Source organism: Maylandia zebra, linkage group LG14 (assembly GCF_041146795.1).
Source record: "Maylandia zebra isolate NMK-2024a linkage group LG14, Mzebra_GT3a, whole genome shotgun sequence".
NCBI lineage: Eukaryota > Metazoa > Chordata > Actinopteri > Cichliformes > Cichlidae > Maylandia > Maylandia zebra.
The window spans coordinates 30,089,906-30,110,189 of NC_135180.1; the positions used below are offsets into that span (position 1 = coordinate 30,089,906).

At 41.3% G+C, this 20,284-nt stretch overlaps 1 protein-coding gene across 6 annotated transcripts in view; it reads left to right on the top strand.

Annotated features, from left to right (window-relative positions):
• The window catches only part of robo1 (roundabout, axon guidance receptor, homolog 1 (Drosophila)), a 225,071-nt gene that overhangs the window by 195,841 nt on the left and 8,946 nt on the right, over positions 1-20,284 (top strand). For 4 of the 6 annotated variants that reach the window (XM_076873327.1, XM_004558241.6, XM_076873329.1 and 1 more), the window contains 13 exons: positions 1,098-1,179; positions 1,368-1,536; positions 1,624-1,790; positions 1,903-2,024; positions 3,717-3,948; positions 4,764-4,885; positions 6,399-6,570; positions 8,683-8,883; positions 11,696-11,722; positions 14,892-14,934; positions 16,522-16,676; positions 18,542-18,928; positions 19,649-19,765. In XM_076873327.1, coding sequence (XP_076729442.1) covers positions 1,098-1,179; positions 1,368-1,536; positions 1,624-1,790; positions 1,903-2,024; positions 3,717-3,948; positions 4,764-4,885; positions 6,399-6,570; positions 8,683-8,883; positions 11,696-11,722; positions 14,892-14,934; positions 16,522-16,676; positions 18,542-18,928; positions 19,649-19,765 — 1,996 coding nt within the window. The remainder of the gene's footprint in view (positions 1-1,097; positions 1,180-1,367; positions 1,537-1,623; positions 1,791-1,902; positions 2,025-3,716; positions 3,949-4,763; positions 4,886-6,398; positions 6,571-8,682; positions 8,884-11,695; positions 11,723-14,891; positions 14,935-16,521; positions 16,677-18,541; positions 18,929-19,648; positions 19,766-20,284) is intronic. The other 2 variants (XM_076873328.1, XM_076873331.1) reach the window with 2 other exon arrangements.

Sequence of the window (20,284 nt, forward strand, 5' to 3'; positions counted from 1 at the left end):
ATTGTTTTGCGGGTGTTACTTTTTTAATGAATTTTATTCTTATTTGGGTGGGGGGAAAACAGAGGTCTGTTGACAGGATATCCTTATACTTCATGATTCAAACATTTATCTTTTTCATTTTTTCTGTTTTACTGTCTAAACATAAGCACAGTAGTGTCAGAATAGCATCAATCACTAACAAACCGTAACAGAGTCATTAGTATCAAGCAGAGGCATAGACTCCAGCTGACAGAACAGACAGTTTTAAAAATGTACCTTTTTGTAATCTGTGCCATTATGTTTATGTTTCATGTTTGGCTTATTAGCATCTTAGAAACTTGTCAACAAATCTCAGTTAAATTAGGAGGAAATTCAGGCTACAAGCCAAGAAATTCTGATTTGTTTTTGGTTGGATCCAGATCCAGATGTCTGGAACTTTGACTTTATTTTTTAAAGAGAACATGTGTTTCTTCAGTTTTTCTTAAACTGCTGCATTTTAACTGAAAGAACTCTTTCCCCTGAATCTAATGCATTAATAGAATTTTATTAAAATTTTATTTTTATTCAAAACAAACTAGTCAGAAAGAAAGACAAATAAGCCCTTTTCCAGTTATGCCCAGTTCCACAAATATACTTAATTACCCATTTGCTGCACAATGGTTCACATTTTCCAAAATGCAAGTGAACCTTGTCTTTGTCTGGCAAAGTTACAGTACATCTACAAGCACATGAATCATGAATCAAGGTTTAAACATATACCACATGTGTTGCACAGAGCAGTCACTTTCATGTTTGGCATTCAGGTGGATGGCAAAGGGAGAAAAGGTCTCCAATTAGTGTATGATCCTGTGAAAATCTTTTCCATTTGACTAGGAATGCTCCGCCACTTTTGGCCTTTCCAGCTGCTTTCCCCCAGTTTCTGCTCAAAAGGAGATGATATTGAGATTATCAGGCAATGACAGCTGTCTGCTACAGACTCCTTCGGCATGTCAATAAGCAAAAGCAATGATGGTAGGGTGAAGATAACAAGAGGCAGAGCCCAGTTCAGGAAACCGTGGGACACATTTAAATAATTTCCATTTAAACAAACATCCTCCCTTCTCCTCCTCCTCTTTCAGCTCAGTGACACTGGCACCTACACCTGCACTGCCTCCACACCCAGTGGAGAGGCCTCTTGGAAAGCCTATTTAGAGGTCCAAGGTAAGCCTAACCACTTTACTAACAAGTGTATTCTTTTTTTTCTCGTTTATTTTGGTGATTGTGTTTATTTAAACTGAAGGCGAACACGAGACATAAGCCTTGGAGATGTTCCACATTCCCCTGGTTGTTGGAAAACAGCAGTAGACTATGTTTTCCTTATTATTTGCCTTTCTCTGTTCTGCATTTAGAATCTGGGGCCCAATTCCAGCCAAACAGACCTACTGACCCAAACCTGATCCCCAGCGCTCCTTCCAAACCTGAGGTCACTGATGTTACCCGTAGCTCTGTCACGCTTTCCTGGAAACCAAACCTTAATGCTGGAGCCACGCCCACTTCCTATATCATAGAAGCCTTCAGGTAAAGCTTGGCCAAGAACAAACTAATAACTGGAGGGCTTCATTTAAAGCTTTTTAAATCTTAATTCTCTTTGTGGTGTGTCCACAGTCATGCATCAGGAAGCAGCTGGCAGACCTTGGCAGAGCATGTGAAACCTGAGTCATTTGTACTGAAGGGCTTGAAGCCCAGTGCAGTCTACCTCTTCTTAGTACGGGCAGCCAATGCCTATGGGCTGAGCGATCCCAGTCCAATCACTGATGCTGTGAAAACACAAGGTGAGAACTATATAATAAATTCTTATTGATGTAAATTTAAAAATATAATAATGTCACATTCGGAGTTTTAAAATATGACCACTATTTTTCATTTTTGTTCGCCTCCACACAGATATCCCTCCCACCAGTCAGGGTGTGGACCATCGTCAGATTCAGAGGGAGCTAGGAGATGCTGTCATCCACCTGCACAACCCCACTATTCTCTCCTCCTCATCTGTCAGGGTTCAGTGGACAGTGAGTATAATTTTAGCAATGAATGGACTGTTGTAGTTTGTTTTTTCTCAGGATCAGATTGCAGAGTGGATCGCTGGTATAGCTCGTCACTAGAGCTTCAAGGTTAGTTTAGTTATAGGCCTATGGTCAATTTGTCAGACCACTCAGCCGAGCAGATGTACTAACATCCTAGCATCGTACAGAGAAAGGACACTGCAGAAAGCAGCCTGGAACACAATCCAAGTTTTCTTAGTGTCCATCTGGCATCAGTCTGAACTGGTCAGCTGGCCAGAAACCAAAGATTTGCAGTTCTGTCTATAGCAGACCACTCATCCACCCAAAAGCTAGACTTCAGAGCACAACCTCTTGCAACAGGCCATGTAGTGCTATATAGCAGTGTGTGCCATGCCAGACTGTGCCATCTAAGATTGAAAACAGTTGACGGCTGTTAAAATAATACGAGTGAGAAGGAAGAAGCTGCCAACTCATGCTCTAAAGTAGAAATGGCTTACAGATGTTAAAACGGATAGGTGGGTGAGGAAGAAGTAGAAACGGCAGCTCATGGTGATTTTTCTTTTCTGGTACAAGCTAAATAACAAGTACCAATGGCCTTCTATAACTAATCTGGCAAATGTATGTTTTTGGAACAATGCAAATACGCTTTTGTGCTCCACCGACTTCCTTGCATAGTAGATATTAGACTATAGGATGGGGGTCACCAAGGGGCAAAAACAATCCCAGTTCTGTCTTTTGACACAAGGCCACCCCAGCATTCCCAGGTATTATGAAGTGCCATAGTGAGTGATAAATGGGGCTTAGGAAATGTAAAAAGGATACTGACATGTCAAGACTGATTTAAACCATTACTGCCCAGTTGCTCTGTCTCGCTGGAATGTTCCAGTAAAAGACATGACAGGAGGGAGCACCACAACTTCCTTGTTTTGTGGGGTTAAATCTATTCTCAATGTGCAGTTTCTTGGTTTTACATTTTCCTTTGTGTTGTGGTAAATGCTTGCACAGTTTTCAGCTTAATGAAGACCACCTGAGCCAGCAGCATATTTTATGGGGGAGGGATAAAGAAATCACTAAAATCTTTACAAGCTAGTGCTGCCTGCCTTCCACAGGGACTCATAGGGATATTAGCATACTGGTTAGCAGTTATTCTTTTCTTTTCCATGTTGGAAGTAACATTAATTATCACTATGATTTAAACAAATGTCTTTATTCAGCTACACACCATTTTTTGTTTGTTTGTATTTTTGTTTTGTTTTTTACTACTACTACTACTACTTCGTGTATAAAGGTGCACTTTTTATTCTCTTTCCTGACTTTAGCAGTCAGTAGAGAGCAGGACAGGATGAGACAGGCAGTTCTGGGAGTCTGGGCCCTATTTAAGCAGCTCCAGACTTGGAGGAACCTTTGGCCAATGACCTCATAGTGTGGTTTGCACAAATCACTGCTGCTCCAAATGGCGCATAGACAGACTTTCGAAAGGAGAAATGTAGAAGATGGGGATGGATAAACAGAGGGGTGATGTGATGAGTTAGCACCCCATTCCATCTGCGTCTGGCGAACCTCTTTGCATGAATCCATGGCTGTCCAGTGATGCTACAGTTTATTACGCTGCCGTATCATTTTCCACTGTTACTTGTGACATGCATGATCCAGTTAAGCTGACACCACCTTTGCCTCTGTTCCTGTTGCGTTCACTAGGTGGAGCAGCAGTCACAGTACATCCAGGGCTACAAGGTGATGTACAGGCCTTCACCAGAGGGGCAACAGAGGAGTGAATGGGCCGTGTTTGAGGTGCGAACCCCTGGGGAGGGCAGCGCCGTCGTGCCGCACCTTCGGAAGGGCGTCACATACGAATTCAAAGTCCGCCCCTTCTTCAATGAATTCCAGGGAACAGACAGTGATGTCAAAATTGGCAAGACGCTGGAGGAAGGTGGGGAGGGTGTAAATGTGTACGGCTGTGTGCGAGAGTGCTTCAGTGCTTGCATGTGTGCATGCATGTTTTCATGTTTACACAGTTTTATATGCACGGCTTGCATGTGTGAGAGAATACAACAGCTGCTGGCAGCAGGCAGGATTATGTTATCGCTAACTGTGTTATATTCACGCATGCTTGGGTATGGCGAGCAATATACGACACCCCAGTGCAAGTGTTATACTCATTTTTCATAAGGGTGTGGTTGTGGCAGACTTGTGAGGTTTGGTTTAAACCCAACTGCAAATTTTAATTTGTAGTGCAGAGTGTTTACTGGAGTGCGTGCGTTTTTCTGTGTTGCATGTGTGGGAGTGTTTTGATCTTTTTCTGCTGGATTCTCCTTTGTTTCCAATTGTGTCGATAATTGTTTCTGGAGTTCTAAACATAACGTTTGTTTTCTCATAATGATGTCTGTTTGTAACACTCACGCACACTGTGACTTTTTCTTTTGTGTGCGCTTAATTACCATCACAGGTTGGCGCTCACACAGCAGCATATGCCCCAGCACTATAACTGTCTATTCTGAATAACAGTTGTTTGCTTTTACCCCCCCAAAAAACACTTACATTTAGCAAAGTGATGTTTCAGATTAAAAAAAAAATGCTTATAAATTTGATAATTAGTCATTTGTTCACACATGAGCTTTAGTCACGCACAGAAGAAATTCTGACAGCTAAATTGCACAGAGAAAGCAGGGAGAGACTGTAGGCACTTAGGCTTTTTTTTCCCCCTATCATATATGAACATTTTTTTTCTTTTGTCTACCTCCCCAGCCCCCAGTGCCCCTCCTCGTAAGGTTACAGTGACAGAGAGTGGGGACAATGGGACTGCCATCATCGTCTCCTGGCAACCCCCTCCAGAAGAGGAGCAGAATGGGGTGGTCCAGGAGTACAAGGTAACAAGGAAGAAAAAAAACCCAAACAGCCAGCACTTACCTCAGGTCTGAGCAAGTAGGACTGTTCAGAAAGAGACACAAAGGAGACAAAACAGAGGTGAAGATGCTCAGATAAAAGAATAACAGAGAAACAGACAATACATAGACATGGAAAGGTAATGAATTCCTAGATGAGGCATACCTTTGTACACCTCTGTGTCTGCTGACAAAAGCTCAGAGACAGGAAAGTTGGAAAGCTAGTGGAAACAGTTGTGAAACAGTGCCATCTGGTGGAGGTGGTAAATTCACACATCTTGTGGCATTTCAAAAGTAAAAATCTATCAGTGTTGTATATTTTTCACCAAAATGTTATTATTATCTTTTATTATTTGCTGGGCTGTAGTGAGGCTTTAAGCTGTGGTTACAGATGTGTTTGTGAAGTAGAGATGGAATGTTAGTTTTTTAGGAGTTTAGGGGAGATTATGTATTTTATAATATATGATTGTAGTGGTATTAATGAAAATGAGAAGTTTCCTTTGAAGAACAAACTACTTGCCTTTATTTCCTGCTGTCAATAAAGATGTAGTAGAGACATCAGTGTAGTGTGTGTATAAGAATGAGAGTAAACTTTTGGCAAAAGACCTCAGTATCTTTCTTTCTGTAACAACTCTAGTCCCCTGTCCTACCTCTTTACCAGATAATATTCACACTTTAACAATGGCCAATATAGGACAGCACTGTCCTGTCATACATTATGCTGTGGAAGTCCTTTATTTTAATTGGAAAGCCTTTATGAGTCAGAAGAGATATAGGTGAGTGGCAAAAAGGGAGATGAGGCAGAGCCTGTGAAAAAGTTAAGCCACTGTTAATTTTCCAGGTAAATGTTTTCTGCTGATAGACTTTAGAGTAATTTCATGGTTTTTAAGTACAGTTCGAGAGTGTTCCCTGCTCATTACTGAGCTCAGTCCCCAGCGGCACTGCTTCTCACCACAATTTTTAAGATGCACAGGAAATTTTAAGCCTTTGTAGTTTTCATCACAGAAGTGCAAAAACACACACGCTGGATGAAGTGAGCATATTAACACAGTTAACTGGTGGAAGGAGGTGAGGGGTAAAGAAAACAGACTGACAGAGATGTCTCTGAGTCCTAATCCCAGGTTAAAGTATACTTCTGTGACCCTGTTGGAGTTTGTCTGTGAGACAGCTGCCCTTCTAGGGACTCGCAGCTCTAAGCTTCTGCTAAAATTGGGTTAAGGAGATGATTACTGTTTTTAATTGGTTTGAGACTGCTCCGTGACATGTTATGACTACCTCAAGTAATAATAACCCTGTGTTGAGCATATTCTGTAAAATGTTGTAAGTTATAACATGTTTTCCTGCCTCAGAGATGAAACGCAATACCCAGATTGTGCTAAAATGGCCCCAGCCTATTATAAGAGCACAAGACCAGTGGCAGCTACCAAACTAAATGTTCTCACGAAACGCTCATAACATTGCCTCAATCTCCACTTCATCTTTGTCTCTGTTATGGCAGATTTGGTGCTTGGGGAATGAGACTAGGTACCACATCAACCGTACAGTTGATGGCTCAACCTTCTCCGTGCTGATTCCCAGTCTGGCCCCGGGGATCCGCTACAGTGTGGAGGTAGCAGCCAGCACTGGTGCAGGTCCAGGGGTCAAGAGTGATGTCACTTTCTTTCAGCTCGGTGAGTAGAAACAACTGTTGCTTCTCTCCCCTCTTTTCCTTTTTTAAAAACATTACTTCAGTGCCTTTGTCTTCTGCCAATCCTCACAACTGAGTGAAGTCCAAATATTTGACAAATAATTATGGCATTAATCCAGACATCTTAAATTAAGAGCTTTAGAGAGAAAGGACTTAATGCCAAGTAAACAGACAGTTATGTAATGCCCTTCTTTATGGGAACAGCCATGTGCAAGCCTCTGCCTGTCTTCTCTTTTTTATCATCAACGATGTTTTAAAACTATAATTGGAGTGATTATTGTTAGAAAAACATCATCAAACCTGCCACACGGGAGTCTGATGAGTCTGAATGACAGGGGGTCTTATACAGCTTTTGCATAGTCTGAAATAGCTTTAGTTTACAGTAGCTGGCAGTACGATCAACACAGGCACATTAAATTCCTGTGTGGCAGAGCTGTTGAACTGACTGCCGCACCCTGCTCCATTCTCCAGTCAAGGATGCAATGTTTTCTGCCTCTGCTTCGCTTCAGACAACAAAGGCAATAATGAATCGTGCACTCCGGGCTCAGACATGACATGTTATTAATGCTAAGACACACAGCGGAGCCTGCTTCAGAGGCCAGTTGTTGTAATTTACTTATTGTTTTTTGTTCTTTTAGTCTAGATGGACAAATATTTGGAGATATTTTGTCAGTTTTTATTCCCCAAAGCTCTGAGCTGGCCTACTCGGGAGAGATGGAAAACACATGAATAGCAGGATGAGGCAGAGAGAGAAAGAGCTCCATCTGGTTTCAAATGTGTGATTGAGTGGGCTGGGATGGGCATGAAGAAGCATTGGCTGTGACTGATACAATTTATCTCACTTGAAGAGTTCCTGTGGTGATTGTTGCCATGTTCCAACACTGCACTGGAACAATGTGCCTCGGGGACCAGCGCTTCACCCAAATGCATTTGTCACACTCGGAGCTTGTATGCGTCATCCCGGCCTAGATACCTGTACAGTCCCTTGTGGGCTGCTTAGTCACATTGACATGCTGCGTTCCCTCGGCCAGACAGAGCCACAAATTGAGAAGACTGCAAAGTAAGAAGGGATGCAGCCAAATGGAGACGTAGCCTCAGTGCCTGAGACAAAGAAAGATACAGAAGGGGTAAAGGCAGCGAGCTGGTTTCTTTTGGGAAGTGTTTTTGCTTCTGGCTAAGAGTGCCAGTTTAGAAGAGTGGCTACAACATGAAAGACGCGAGAAAAAGAGACGAAGACAAAGTAACGAGAACATGAAGAAATTTCAGAGTGACAGGGGTTGGGGCAAGTCAAAGAAATCTTTCATGTGTCACGATGAAAAAAACAGACCGAGAGCAGGTTGTTGTTGTGAGCAGCTGTACAGCCAGCATCTTTGCAGCAGCGCATTTCACAGTGAAACAGGCTTCAAGGCATTCACACCTCAGTTTTTCCACAGATGTGCCCCGGTTTGCTAATTACTGTGGTATCTGTGTTTGAGCTTGATCTCTTTGGATTTATTTATATGATTATGATACCACTATTGCTCGGTGTGAATGATGTCTCTCTTTTTTCCTATCCGCTTCCATCAGGCTGTTATGCTGCACAGGCTCTGTTTGAATGTCTCTGGTTGCTTTTATATGCTCACCTGCTATTGTTGACTGGGATTTGCAATGAAAGCCTTTTGAATTATAGAAACAACTCCTTTTCCACAACAACCCCAGCCTCATACATACCCGCTGAGATGAAGAATCTTTTTATGTACCAGGAGAAAGAATATCCCTATTTATGTATTGTGCAGGCTCCATTTATTTTAAATGTATTTCTCTATTTCAGTCTTTTTCCACTTGGTTTAGTTTCAGCTTTGAATAATGTTGTTTTCACATTCCCAACTCACATTATTTCACTTGTCCCATCCAAAATTTGCAAGTCAAAATATACTGCTTCTTCAATCATTTCTACTTTGTGGGTGCCAGTTTTAGCACTGCCACATGGCTGAAATGCAGCGGCCTGGGGTCAAGTCCCACCACACACTTTCACTGCTTTTCTGTCTACTAATATGCTGTCTAATAATCGCAAAAAGCACAAAAAATAACTTCTACTTTGTTCTCACTGTTCTAGATGCTTCTGGCCGAATGACAGACACAGTGAACCAGGAGAACCCCCTGTCCCAGCAGATCTCAGATGTGGTCAAACAGCCGGCATTTATAGCAGGCATAGGAGCTGCTTGTTGGATTATCCTCATGGTCTTCAGCATCTGGTTGTACAGACACCGAAAGAAGCGGAATGGCCTGTCCAGCAGCTATGCAGGTATACGCAAAGGTCAGTACACGAGTGTAACAAATTCAACAATCACCGAACTATCAACTTGAATTTCAAATTCAAGGCGCCGGTTTACTTCAGTGAGGTTTTCTCACTGCATTTAGTGAGCGAGTGCGACGCAATTCGGTCTTCCCCATCGTCTTTACCCTAAATGACGCCAACCTACCTCACATTCTCTCTGTCAAACACAAAGATTTCTTTGTAGAGCAGCGCTGGAGGTGAGGTCTCCCGTAGAGTACTTTAAGATGCAGTGTGAGCTCCTGCTGAGAGTACTGCATAAACACCTCTTTTATTTTGTTTTCATACTTCTGTCACGCTGTCTTTGCAGGAGTGTGTTAGGAGTGTTTGCAGTCAAGTACATTTTGGCATCCAAAATTCCTCCTTTTACCAACTCCCTTCTGACTGCGCTGGGAAAGGGATAATGTCTGGCTGTAATCTCGCTTTTTCAAGGACACATTCTCACGTGGTCAAAGTACTTTTGAGAGAGAGGCCTTCAGATACAGAGCAGCCAATTATTTCATTCTGGTTAATAAGGACCTCATACCTTTGTTTCAAAAACTCAAAGACTGTATTTCAAGGATGTTGGCATAGCCTCTGCCTAACTCATTCATTTTTTTTTTTACCCGACTTAAAGTAATGAGGTTCATGACATCCCCAGCCTCTGCCCGCAATATTTAGAGTATAAAGAGAGCCATTAGCCCCTCTTTCAGAGTCTCATTTATGTGTTGGCTGGCTTAATGTGTGGCCTTGGGCTGTGCAGCTGTTGCCTGTGAGTGCTACCTTCTACAGCCTCACTTCCAGGTTTAGGTTTACTGCTGATTGCCAAGGTTAGAGAAGATAGACCCTTCAACCTTGATACACACACAAACAATGATTTTAGCTGTAAATCTGTGGCTATCTGTGCTCTCAATTTACTCCAGCCATGATAAAAGTGGGAGCAGTGTCTCTCAAAGTAAAAGAGACCTCAGCTAAGCTTATCCTGATCTCCTGCACATTTACCTGTGTGGTCTGTGAGAGCTATTGTGGGGTTTTTTTTGTTATGTCTTAGATTACAGAGAAAACAAAGTGAAGACCAATATTTAATGAATGCAGTCATGATCCGAGGTCAGGTAAGAGATGAGAAGACAGTGTAGCGTAAGGTTACCTCATGTCCCGCTGTGAATCATATATGTTGATGTTTGGTCAAATTTGGAAGGAAAAAAAAGAAAGAAAGGAAGATGGAAGCTCTTTAGAAAACCAGGAGGCAGACATACCTCCCCTTTTTCTCCTCCTGGTGTTCCCAGACCACAGTCTTTGTTTTGAAAAGAGTATAATTGCAACCACATGAATCAACAATCTTCGCTAAGCTGAATTTGCATTACTGTGTATCTGTGTGTGACAGTATATGCTAGCGCCGTCTCTAAAAGATTACATTTATTTTGTCAATGCAAAATTAGTCTAAACAGCTTTCTCTTGTTTCCCTCATGACCTCATGGCGCTCTGTCATTATTCGAAATACTACAAATGACATCACTGTGTAACACAAATGTTATTATGGGATGCTACAGAAGCCTTCACATCTTTTAGCTCAAGTCATTTTTAAGAAAAGAAAGCAGCAGTTACATACAGTCACAGGTTACATACTGGTTCATCGCTCTTGGGAACAAACATCTGCGAGAATGGCAACCTGATTCTTGATTTATGCATGTTAGTCACGTTTCTATTTCTCACGACTGTTTTGGGTACGTCTCTTCTTCAAAGGCTTATCAAACAGATAATCTTTTCCAACCACTCATATCTTTCGATTTGTTTGAGCATCAAGGGGAAAGATTCAAACGTGATAAGATGATTGTGATGTTTAAAGGACATCTGTTCGCACGGGGTACTGTATGAGGTAATTATTTGAGGAAATAAAAATGTGACAGCAGCAGTAGTATCCGCTTCTTAGATGTCTCTTCGCAAAAGCAGTTTTAGTCTGAAGGCAAAGTGCAACATTTCTAAAAAATGCACATATTTAAGGCAGTGTGCTGGATGACTACCAGCATGGGGCAAAGTTGCATCAACTGGAGTGTTTACTGGAGCATTCTTAACTTCTTCAAACAGGGAAACGACTCAACTATATTTTAAAGACCATAAAAATATAGAAGTTATTAAAGAATTTAATCCACTTTCATTGGGTTTCTGAACCATTTCATAAACCAATGCTTTAAAAAAAAAAGTAATAATAAATAAAAATGAAAATGTGAAAATAATGTTGTACTAAGGCTTTCATGACCAGGCCATAATTACTTGTTGGGCTGCAATAATCTTTAAAAAAAAAAAAAAAAAAAACAGAATTTGATGCATTTCTTTGCCTGCCACATGTTGTATTGAAAAAGTCACAAAGTTAAAGTTAAAAACTATAGCATGATATCAGTAATTTTTTGCAGTAACTATCAGATACTTAGGATCCTATTTTCTACAAGAGTTTTCAAAAACAGGCACCCTACTACAGTAGATGGATGTTTAATAAAGAACCCCTTCCATGCCTGTGCGAGCAATTAAGTTGTGAGGGTGATGATGTGAGTGTTGAGATAGCAACAGACATCTCAACAGTGCGAGACCTCTGAACAGCAGGCCTCCGACAGTCTGGGCCACGACTTGAACCAGCAGCTGGCTCAACATTCATTTTCCCTCTGGGATGTCTGAGAGGATCAAAGACTAGCAAGCAGCATGCAGCGTGTGAATACAGGCTATTGAAGTGTATTGCGAAACTTATACATTTTGTGGAGTTAATATTTAGAAAGATAGTTCTGATAATTCAATAACTTTCTTTCTCTGTCTTTTCCAACAGTGCCATCCTTCACTTTTACACCAACAGGTAAGCACCTTCTCCTGCAGTACATACAGTATCTATGTTTTTATAAACTCAATGTACTACAGCACAGGCCTTTTCCCATTTTCACAAACTTCTTGGAACATAAAAATACCAAACAGTGTGCTCAAAACCTTAAGCACATCTCAGTCCAGTTTCCCAACAGAAAAAGGCCAATTCAGGAAAAAAGGAGGACAAACAAAACAACACAAGAAAACAATCAGAATCTGACAATGACAGAAACACATCCCCCATAAAATCCAAAAAAAGATTCCTAAACCTAGGGCTGCTCAATTAATCGAATTTTAATCACGATTACGATCTGGGCTTTCAACGATCATTAAAAATGACTGAGCCGATTATTAGCCCCTCCCTCATTTATCCGCGACACCTTAAAGGCCGGTCCGTGAAAATATTGTCGGGCATAAACCGGTCCGTGGCGCAAAAAAGGTTGGAGACCGCTGATTAAGAGGACCCGAGGGAAGCTCGGAAAGCTAAGCAGAAGTTATTTGGAGAGGAGAGTGACTGCCGTTGGTTGAAAAGAGAGGTAAAAAAAACTTCAGTGGTGTTGCACACTATTTTATATTATTTTTTAAAGTCATTATTCAATACATTGTTATTGTTAACCCTTTAAAGCCGGTCAGAGCAGCACGCTCTGTTTTGTGTAACTATTTTTAAATCCCTGTAGAACCTGAACCGTGTAAGCTAGCGCAATAATTTGTTTTGCATATGAAACTTACATCTTATGCCATCAGCTTGTCCTCGGTCACGGTTTCCTTCCACATAAATTGCATAAAAAGCGCTTGCAGGAACAAAAACATAATATTCCAGAAACACGCTTTGCCGATCCGATCAGCTGTTTGTAACACTTGGCACATTGAAACAGACGTCACCGCTAACTATCACATGTCCGCCATTTCCTGCCCGAAACCGGAAGTGATGTCATTTTCGCGGAAAATGTAGTTTTTTTTACTTGTAGGCCTTAAAAGCCTATACTGGTCATGTTTGACTTTTCTGAATAGTTTCTGGGATGCTTAGAACTCGAATTGCACTGCTGGAAATAGTTTATTTTGATGCACCTGCTGTTTTCTTTGCAAATTTGCATCATAGGATTGTTCTTGTTTTTCCTGCAGTATATAAAAATTGCTGTATCTCCAAAATAAAACTATAAGGACACTCAAAATAAACTTTTTTGTATTTAAAGTTTTGAGGGATAAACCTCTTAAATTTCTCCAAGTAGAAATATATGTTAAAAAACAAAAACAATTTTCAATTTTTTTGTAGTTTATTGCACTTTTTTGCAATTAATGTAGTTACTATGGACTTAATGCATACATATTATTAAAATATGGGCTATAACAGTTGTATAGCAACTTGAAATGCTCCCACAAATGGCACTACAACATGTAAAAAAATAATATAAGCTCTGGCGGACTTGGTTCTATAGTAGGTCTTAAAGGGTTAAATAAATATCGTCAAATAATCGCGATCTCAATTTCAGTGAAAATAATCGTGATTATCATTTTTGCCATAATCGAGCAGCCCTACCTAAACCTATTCAAAGATCCCTTGTTTGTCCTTCAATATGTTATTCTTTCAGTGGGAAGGTTGTCCTCTTTGTTTCCTTTTAAATACAAACCAAACCAGAATATCTTATAACAACAGAAACATTTTCACTGCCGTTGGGGAAAGCGTCCTTTAATGGCTTTAACAACCACAGTCCTAATAGAATCATTAGAGAAATTACCAGCTGTAGAGAAGTTGGTGAGGAACACTTGATTAAAAAACAAAGAAAGGCCCAATTAATTGGCACAGCAATGGTCTACCTCCACATAAATATTCCAGCAAATATTTGAGCTGTTTCAGAACTTAAAGCTCAAAAAAGAGAGGCCACAGTACCAAGAATCTGTTTTATAGTAGTGGTAACTTGATCAAAGGGCTGCTGGCAACCTCAGAGGGGATTTAGGAGAATGACACACCACCAGAGTCTCCAACACACCAATTAAACAGGCAAGTGGCAGCAGAGCTAAGGAGGTTATCTGTGAGCTGAAGTGACACAGCATAAAACAGATAAAAGAAAAGCTCCTTGTATATCTGTATCTTTCTGTCCCTGCAAGTCTGTCTTTACAGTTCTCTCCACCTTCTTCTTTCACTCGTGGACTTTCATCCCTCGGAAATTCCTTGTTCCCTTGAGGTGTGCAAAAGGGTGTTGGCGGTGTTTAGCGAAATGGCAAATGTGAAACCGTGTGAATAGATAAGAGGAAGTAACAGTGAAGGAGACAATCCAGTGCACTCTGTGTTTGTTGTTCTACTGGTTGATCCTGTCTGTGCAGGGATTGTATCTACACGGTAGCAGTGCGCTTTGTGTCTGCCTTGAGGCTTGCAATCAGGTAGAATAATTTTGCAGTGGCAGGCTTGTTTCATGGAAATCTTTCAGCTGAAACATAGTCCTTGCTTGCGCGTTTAGGTTCGATTCTTTAGAGAGAAATTCCCTGCCCTGGTACTCTGTGTGAAACCAGGATTTTACTGAGCATTATACTGATTTTCATCTTTAACCAGACTGCGATAATTTAGTTTTGCATAAGATCTGGCTACATGCAGAGACCAAACCACACACTTCCTGTTTTGAAAGAGAGACATGGAATCAACACAGCAAAGGCCCAACCTACCCCTCTTCCACCTTCTCTCCTCTCAGGGAAGAGATTGTAATTAAAGTTAGAAGTTTATCTCGCCTTCACACACACCGGCAGCTTAGAGCTCCTTGAAAGAGTCCAACTTGCAGCACACAGAGCTTCAAACACGCTGAACCCGAGCCAGACAACCAAAGAGCTCTGCATCTTTGTTCTTCATAAGCCTCTTACACATCCTCCTGCTCCTGTTGCTTCGTGTGTGCGTGTGTGTCTATGACTCAGCTGAAATGATGACACATGCATTCAATCACACACTCACTTGCTCTGATACAAAACACAAAAACACAGCACTAGCTTAAAAGCAGTTTTCTCCCAATCATTTTTCACAAAATTGGCAATTCAAAATAAATAAATAATTCAATAAGAAAATAAGTAACTCAAATAAAGAATTTTATGTTGAACTTACATGGCTGTGGTGAAAAGAAGGACATCACGACAATCATAACGTTGGTGGAATCACGACAAACTCATTTTCTCTCTTTCAGTGGCATATCAAAGAGGTGGAGAAGGTGTCAGCAGTGCTGGAAGGTAAGAGTTTGTTTAGTGTCTTTGAAAAAATATATCTTTTAAACAGGCGCATTAAGTGAATGAATGCTAAGAATGTAATTTCAAATACAAAGAATCCTTAAACCTCCGGAATATATTAGTAGGGTGTGCCTTGTGTACTTTTCTTTGACAAACACTAGGGGGAGTGCTGTGCCTTTCAAAGGTAGCACAGAGCAGAGGAGAGGGGTAAGGACTTGCATTAAGTATGTAATAATTCTACAGGAACAAAGCCCCATATAGTCTGCCAAGTGCCCATCCTTGTCCCAAATGGTGGAGAACCACATGCAACCACCAGGCTGTGCCGTAGCATCACCATAAAACATTAATGGAGCTACATGCATGTACACAGCAGCAACAGCACGCCGCCTAATGTAGTGGAATTGTGCATTTTGCATAAACAGCAAGAATGTCTGGACTTGGACCTGTATATCCATTGGATGGCATTTGGCATGTGTTCACATAACTGGTAAATAGCAGGGAAAAAACAGGAAAATATGCATTCATTCATTATGCGCTCTTTACTCTAGTCCAAAACATAGTTAATACTGTAATGTATGCGTGTGTTGTTCTTCTGTTAATGAACAGTTAGCTTGAAGCCATCATTATATTATTCAGTTGTATGACTGAATTGTCAGCTCTGCACAAAGACAATGGTTGTTCAGTATCAACATATAACTGCCAGGGTGATTGAGGAGTCATTGTGAGATTGTATTTGGCTGTACAAGACAAATGTGTTCATTACCCAAAACGAATCCAAGAAATGAGTCATTTAAGAGGGAATAAGAAAATGTAATTCATGGCTAATTCACTGTTTCGATACGCGAACCCAGAGTCACTCTATAGAGATTTGGATACTCACACAATATATGTTCCTGCATTCTTTTTGTATACTAAATTGATTCGTTCAATGAGCAAAAACAGACTGTCTTTACTTGGCTTAAGGTCCAGTAGTACAGTAGAATCCTGTTAAATGAGCCAGCTTGATTTGAATTTGAATTAAAGCTGAAAAACAGGAGACAAGACAGAGATGGATGGCAAAACAATGATAAGGATGCATTTTTCTTCCGTTGCTCAAGTCTGTTCTCCTTGTGTACAGCTTAAAGAAAACACTTTCCAATGATAGAGATATTGTGTGACACTGTGGAATCTACTCTGTGAGTATTTGTGGTTCACTGCCTGTTCAGGACGTGGATTTCGCAGCATTGGGAGAGAATTTTATCTAGCTGTCTAATCCAGGCGGATCGCTAATGCTCACGAGGGCTCAGGGAAAGTGTCATCGGCTATGGCCAAGCCAAGCACACACAATCTATTTAGCTGGGCTTTTTTCTAATGTGCTCCCTGGGCCTGTGTGTGGCCGAAAGGCAAAAAGTGCTAAAGCCGGATTTCTACTTTTCCCCTTCTTAGCTGGATAAATAAACTCACATAATCTTCTCTTTCAAATATTATGTTATTGTGGGTGTTGCAGTTCATTCACATAAATGTCACTGTGGCATTGGCTTGGTTTCTTACTATTGTTAACCATTTGGTGCCCTTTTTGTTTTTTTCCCTCCTCCTTTTTTTTGTCCACAGGCCTGGTTTACTAAACATTGGGGACTCTGCCACTCAACCCTGGCTGGCCGACACATGGCCCAACTCATGTTCCAACCACAATGACTGCAGCATCAACTGCTGCACTGCTGGCAATGGCAACAGCGACAGCAACTTGGCAACATACAGCCGACCAGGTATGCATGTTTTGTCAGTGCCGTATGTAGTCAACAACCAAAATAAACCCTCCTCTCGAAGGCAACAATGCAATCATTTGACAAAATAACTGTAGAGATAAGAAATGTAGGGAGCTGGGGGAATCTGCAGTGCAAAAGGAAGTAAAATCTGATATCTAGGTTAGCTCCCTGGAGAGTTATTCTGTGTATCGCTCCCTTCTGTAGGTCTCCACAAGAAAAACCTAGAGAAATATTAGGATTAAGAGAGGCTGTGCGCTTGTGTGTTTGATTTATCTGAGGTTAAAGTAGAGCTGTTTTAGGCAGGAAATAAAAGGAGCACACTGAGCAGGGCTCATAGCTCTACTCTGTTGCTAATCAAATTGCTCTGCTGATTTCCATACAGTTGTTATACCCGGTAATGTAATTTCCCCTAAGTGCTCAGTTATTTAAGAAATGTGCAGCGGGCGAAGGGGTCAAGGCTGGACTGCAGACGATGGCCAGAAGCAGAGAAAAAGAGAATGATAGAGGGAGAAGGGTGTACCTGGAAATGCAGATGGAAAAAGTAGTGATGAAGAATAAGTGTATGTTACAGTGAGATGTATTGGCATAAATACAGAGCAAAGATAAGATAAGTAGGGTGAGGGGGGGAAAAAGAGAACACCACCAGGTGGCCTCTAGTTTATTTAGCACTAGTACAGTTATCAACAAAGGGAAGCATATTTGGCCTCAGAATCTTATGCATTGCTGCCAAACCATACACACACACACACACACACACAGAGTATGATGTAGGACGTAATATTAATAATTAACAGCCATGACCAAAAAACCTCTATCCTCTGGAACTTGGATTGCAATGAAATGCTTTATGTTCTAAATTATGCACTTTGGGACTATGCCTTTAAGGGCAGCACATAATTCCTGTCCAGCTGTTCAATCCAATATCCATCCAGCCACTAAATAGTTTCTCCTGACTTCAAACCTTTCCAGTGAGGATTAATAATTCATTTTGTAGACTATAGTCAAGTTGAGTTTTTCTTTGTGCTAATCACCCCTCTGAGGTTGAAGTGTTTAACTCTACCTTAACATGGTCTGAGATGTTTAACAGGGAATAACAGGCTAGAGGCAGCCCTCACTCGCATGACACCCTGCTGTATGACTGTAAGGAGCTTGCCAGACGCATGCTTTGTGTGTGTGCCAAACCTAAATTCTGAACATTAAGAGGATCACTGACTAGGTGACAGAGCAAAGAAATACGAGTTAAGGTCCCTTTATCTCAGCCATAGGGGCGCTTTCACACATCAACCTTTTGAAGTGTTTGAGCTTTTCCATGCAGCTGAAACATGAGTTACGTGGCACGAGCTGCGCGCACCTATGGCCGTCCTTGGTATTTACCGCAAGGCTGGCTCTCAGATCTGCTGGAGGATTTGAATATTTTATGAGCCAGGGAAAATTGGATCTGTCAGTGAAGCTGTGCTTTTACTGCACGCCTCATTCCAGGTCTTTGATACAGACATGTCTCCGTCCCTCTCAATGAGCAAAGACGCTCCCAACCATCAGAAGAAAAAGAACACAGATGACACCTACACTGAGTCATGGGTGAAACTGAGAAGGGGGTAACATAACCTGTGTCAGTCACCTAGAGCAGATCGTCATTTTTGCAAACAAAACTGAGACTTAAAGCATAAGTAGAAATGTCTCTCTGGAAGGTGGGGATCATTCAAAAAGCTTGAGATGAAAAATGTGTTGCTTTTCTTAATTTTTTCAGCTCGACAGTAGATGAAATGATGCCTTATTGTTTGAAATCTTTTGCCAAACTGGCATACTGCTGCTAAGCTGATCAGCAGTAGAAAAGACTGACTAAATGCCCTCCTCATGTTCTTCAGCCGACTGTATCGCCAATTATAACAACCAGATGGAAAACAAGCAGACCAACCTTATGGTGCCTGAGTCAGGAGTCTATGGAGATGTAGACCTGTCCAACAAGATCAATGAGATGAAGACCTTCAACAGCCCAAACCTTAAAGATGGCCGCTTTGTAGGTCCAGGGGGCCAGCCGACACCTTATGCCACCACTCAGCTCATCCAGTCCTCCATTATGGGAAACAACATGAACTCAGACAGAGTGACTGGAGGGAGTGGAGGTGGACTCGTGGGTGGAGGAGAGGTGAATGAGAAACACTGCTGGAAGCCCCCCTCAGTCCAGCAGCAGAAACAGGAAATAAGCTCCCAGCTGCAGTACAACATCATGGAGCAAAACAAGCTGAACAAGGGTGAGTGTGTGGAATAGCCAGCAGCCATCTTTAGAGAGGCCAACTCCAAGCCATGATCTTCTTCCACTCGATTTTTCCCTCACTTCTCTCTTCTCCTGGCTGTTTCGCCCCACTCTGGATACGTGTAGAAGAGTTTCATGCTCATGTATCCCTTGGCTCTGTCTCAGTCCTTTTCATTCAACAAAAGCACCATCACTGTCTTTCTGCCTGTCTGTATGGCATTCATGCAACCTCTCCACGCAATCAAGTAGAATCTTTACTGCTAAATGAGGGCCAGGCTTGAATTGCTATCATCTTTTGGTATCTGGGGTGTCTTGTTTTATAACGAAAGCAGGTGTGAGAGTTTATCCTTGGTGTCAGATTTCTAAAGGAAAGATAAAGATAACTCAAAGATCTTTAAAGATGCTTTGAATGAAGCTATCATCACCTGGTCGTACCTGCAGAAAGGAACCACAGCTGGTGTGATAGTTTTAAGATTTCAGTGCAGCTGTTGCATGTGTTCACATACTCACATGAGAATGAATATGAAAGCATGACCTGCATGCCTCATGTGTAGCTAAATACATAGTTCTCGGTGTAATCTCATTTCACTCCATATATTGTTTAACGTTTCTAATGTAAAGCGGTGATCTTTGTTTAGTACAAAGTAGTCGTCTTTGTGGTGTCCCTGTTTGCCTGCCTCCCTGCAATAACTATATCCTTCACTATCCTCACCACCAGATCGCTACAGAGGAGGTGACAGCCCTATGCCAGCCACAATTCCCTACAGCCAGACTCATGACAGCCACACTGGGGGCTCCTACAACAGCTCTGACCGGGGCAGCAGTAGTACCTCCGGTAAGATGGTTAGAGGATCAAGGACAGGAGTTTTTTCAGGTCGGGCAGTCGGCTGTTATACAAATCAACACAGACTCTCATTCGATGTTCGCAGGAAGAAAAAAAAAAAAAGGCAAAATATTATTTTTCCAGCTAAATTATTACTATGAATTCTATAATCACATATACCCTCAAGCTCCATTTTAAAATCCCAGTTTTCTCAAAGGCTTTAAATCACTTTGAAAGCATATTTTATTAGTGGCTCAATTGTAATTTGATTAATTTGCATGTTAGCCCATCTTGAAGCAAAGCCTTCAGTGTGGAAACATGGTGAATAAAACACAAGTGCCAACAGTACTTTGAAACAAAGGCATGAGAGCATGTTTCCATTGTTTTTTGTTTTCTTTATGCAACATCATCCAAGGATGTTTAAAGCAAATTAGATAAAAGGAAATGCATCTTCAAATTATTTTGTGTTTGTTATTCTGCTTTGTACTTTTTATTTCTGTGTTTGTCCTTGCTTATTTTGCATTACTTCCG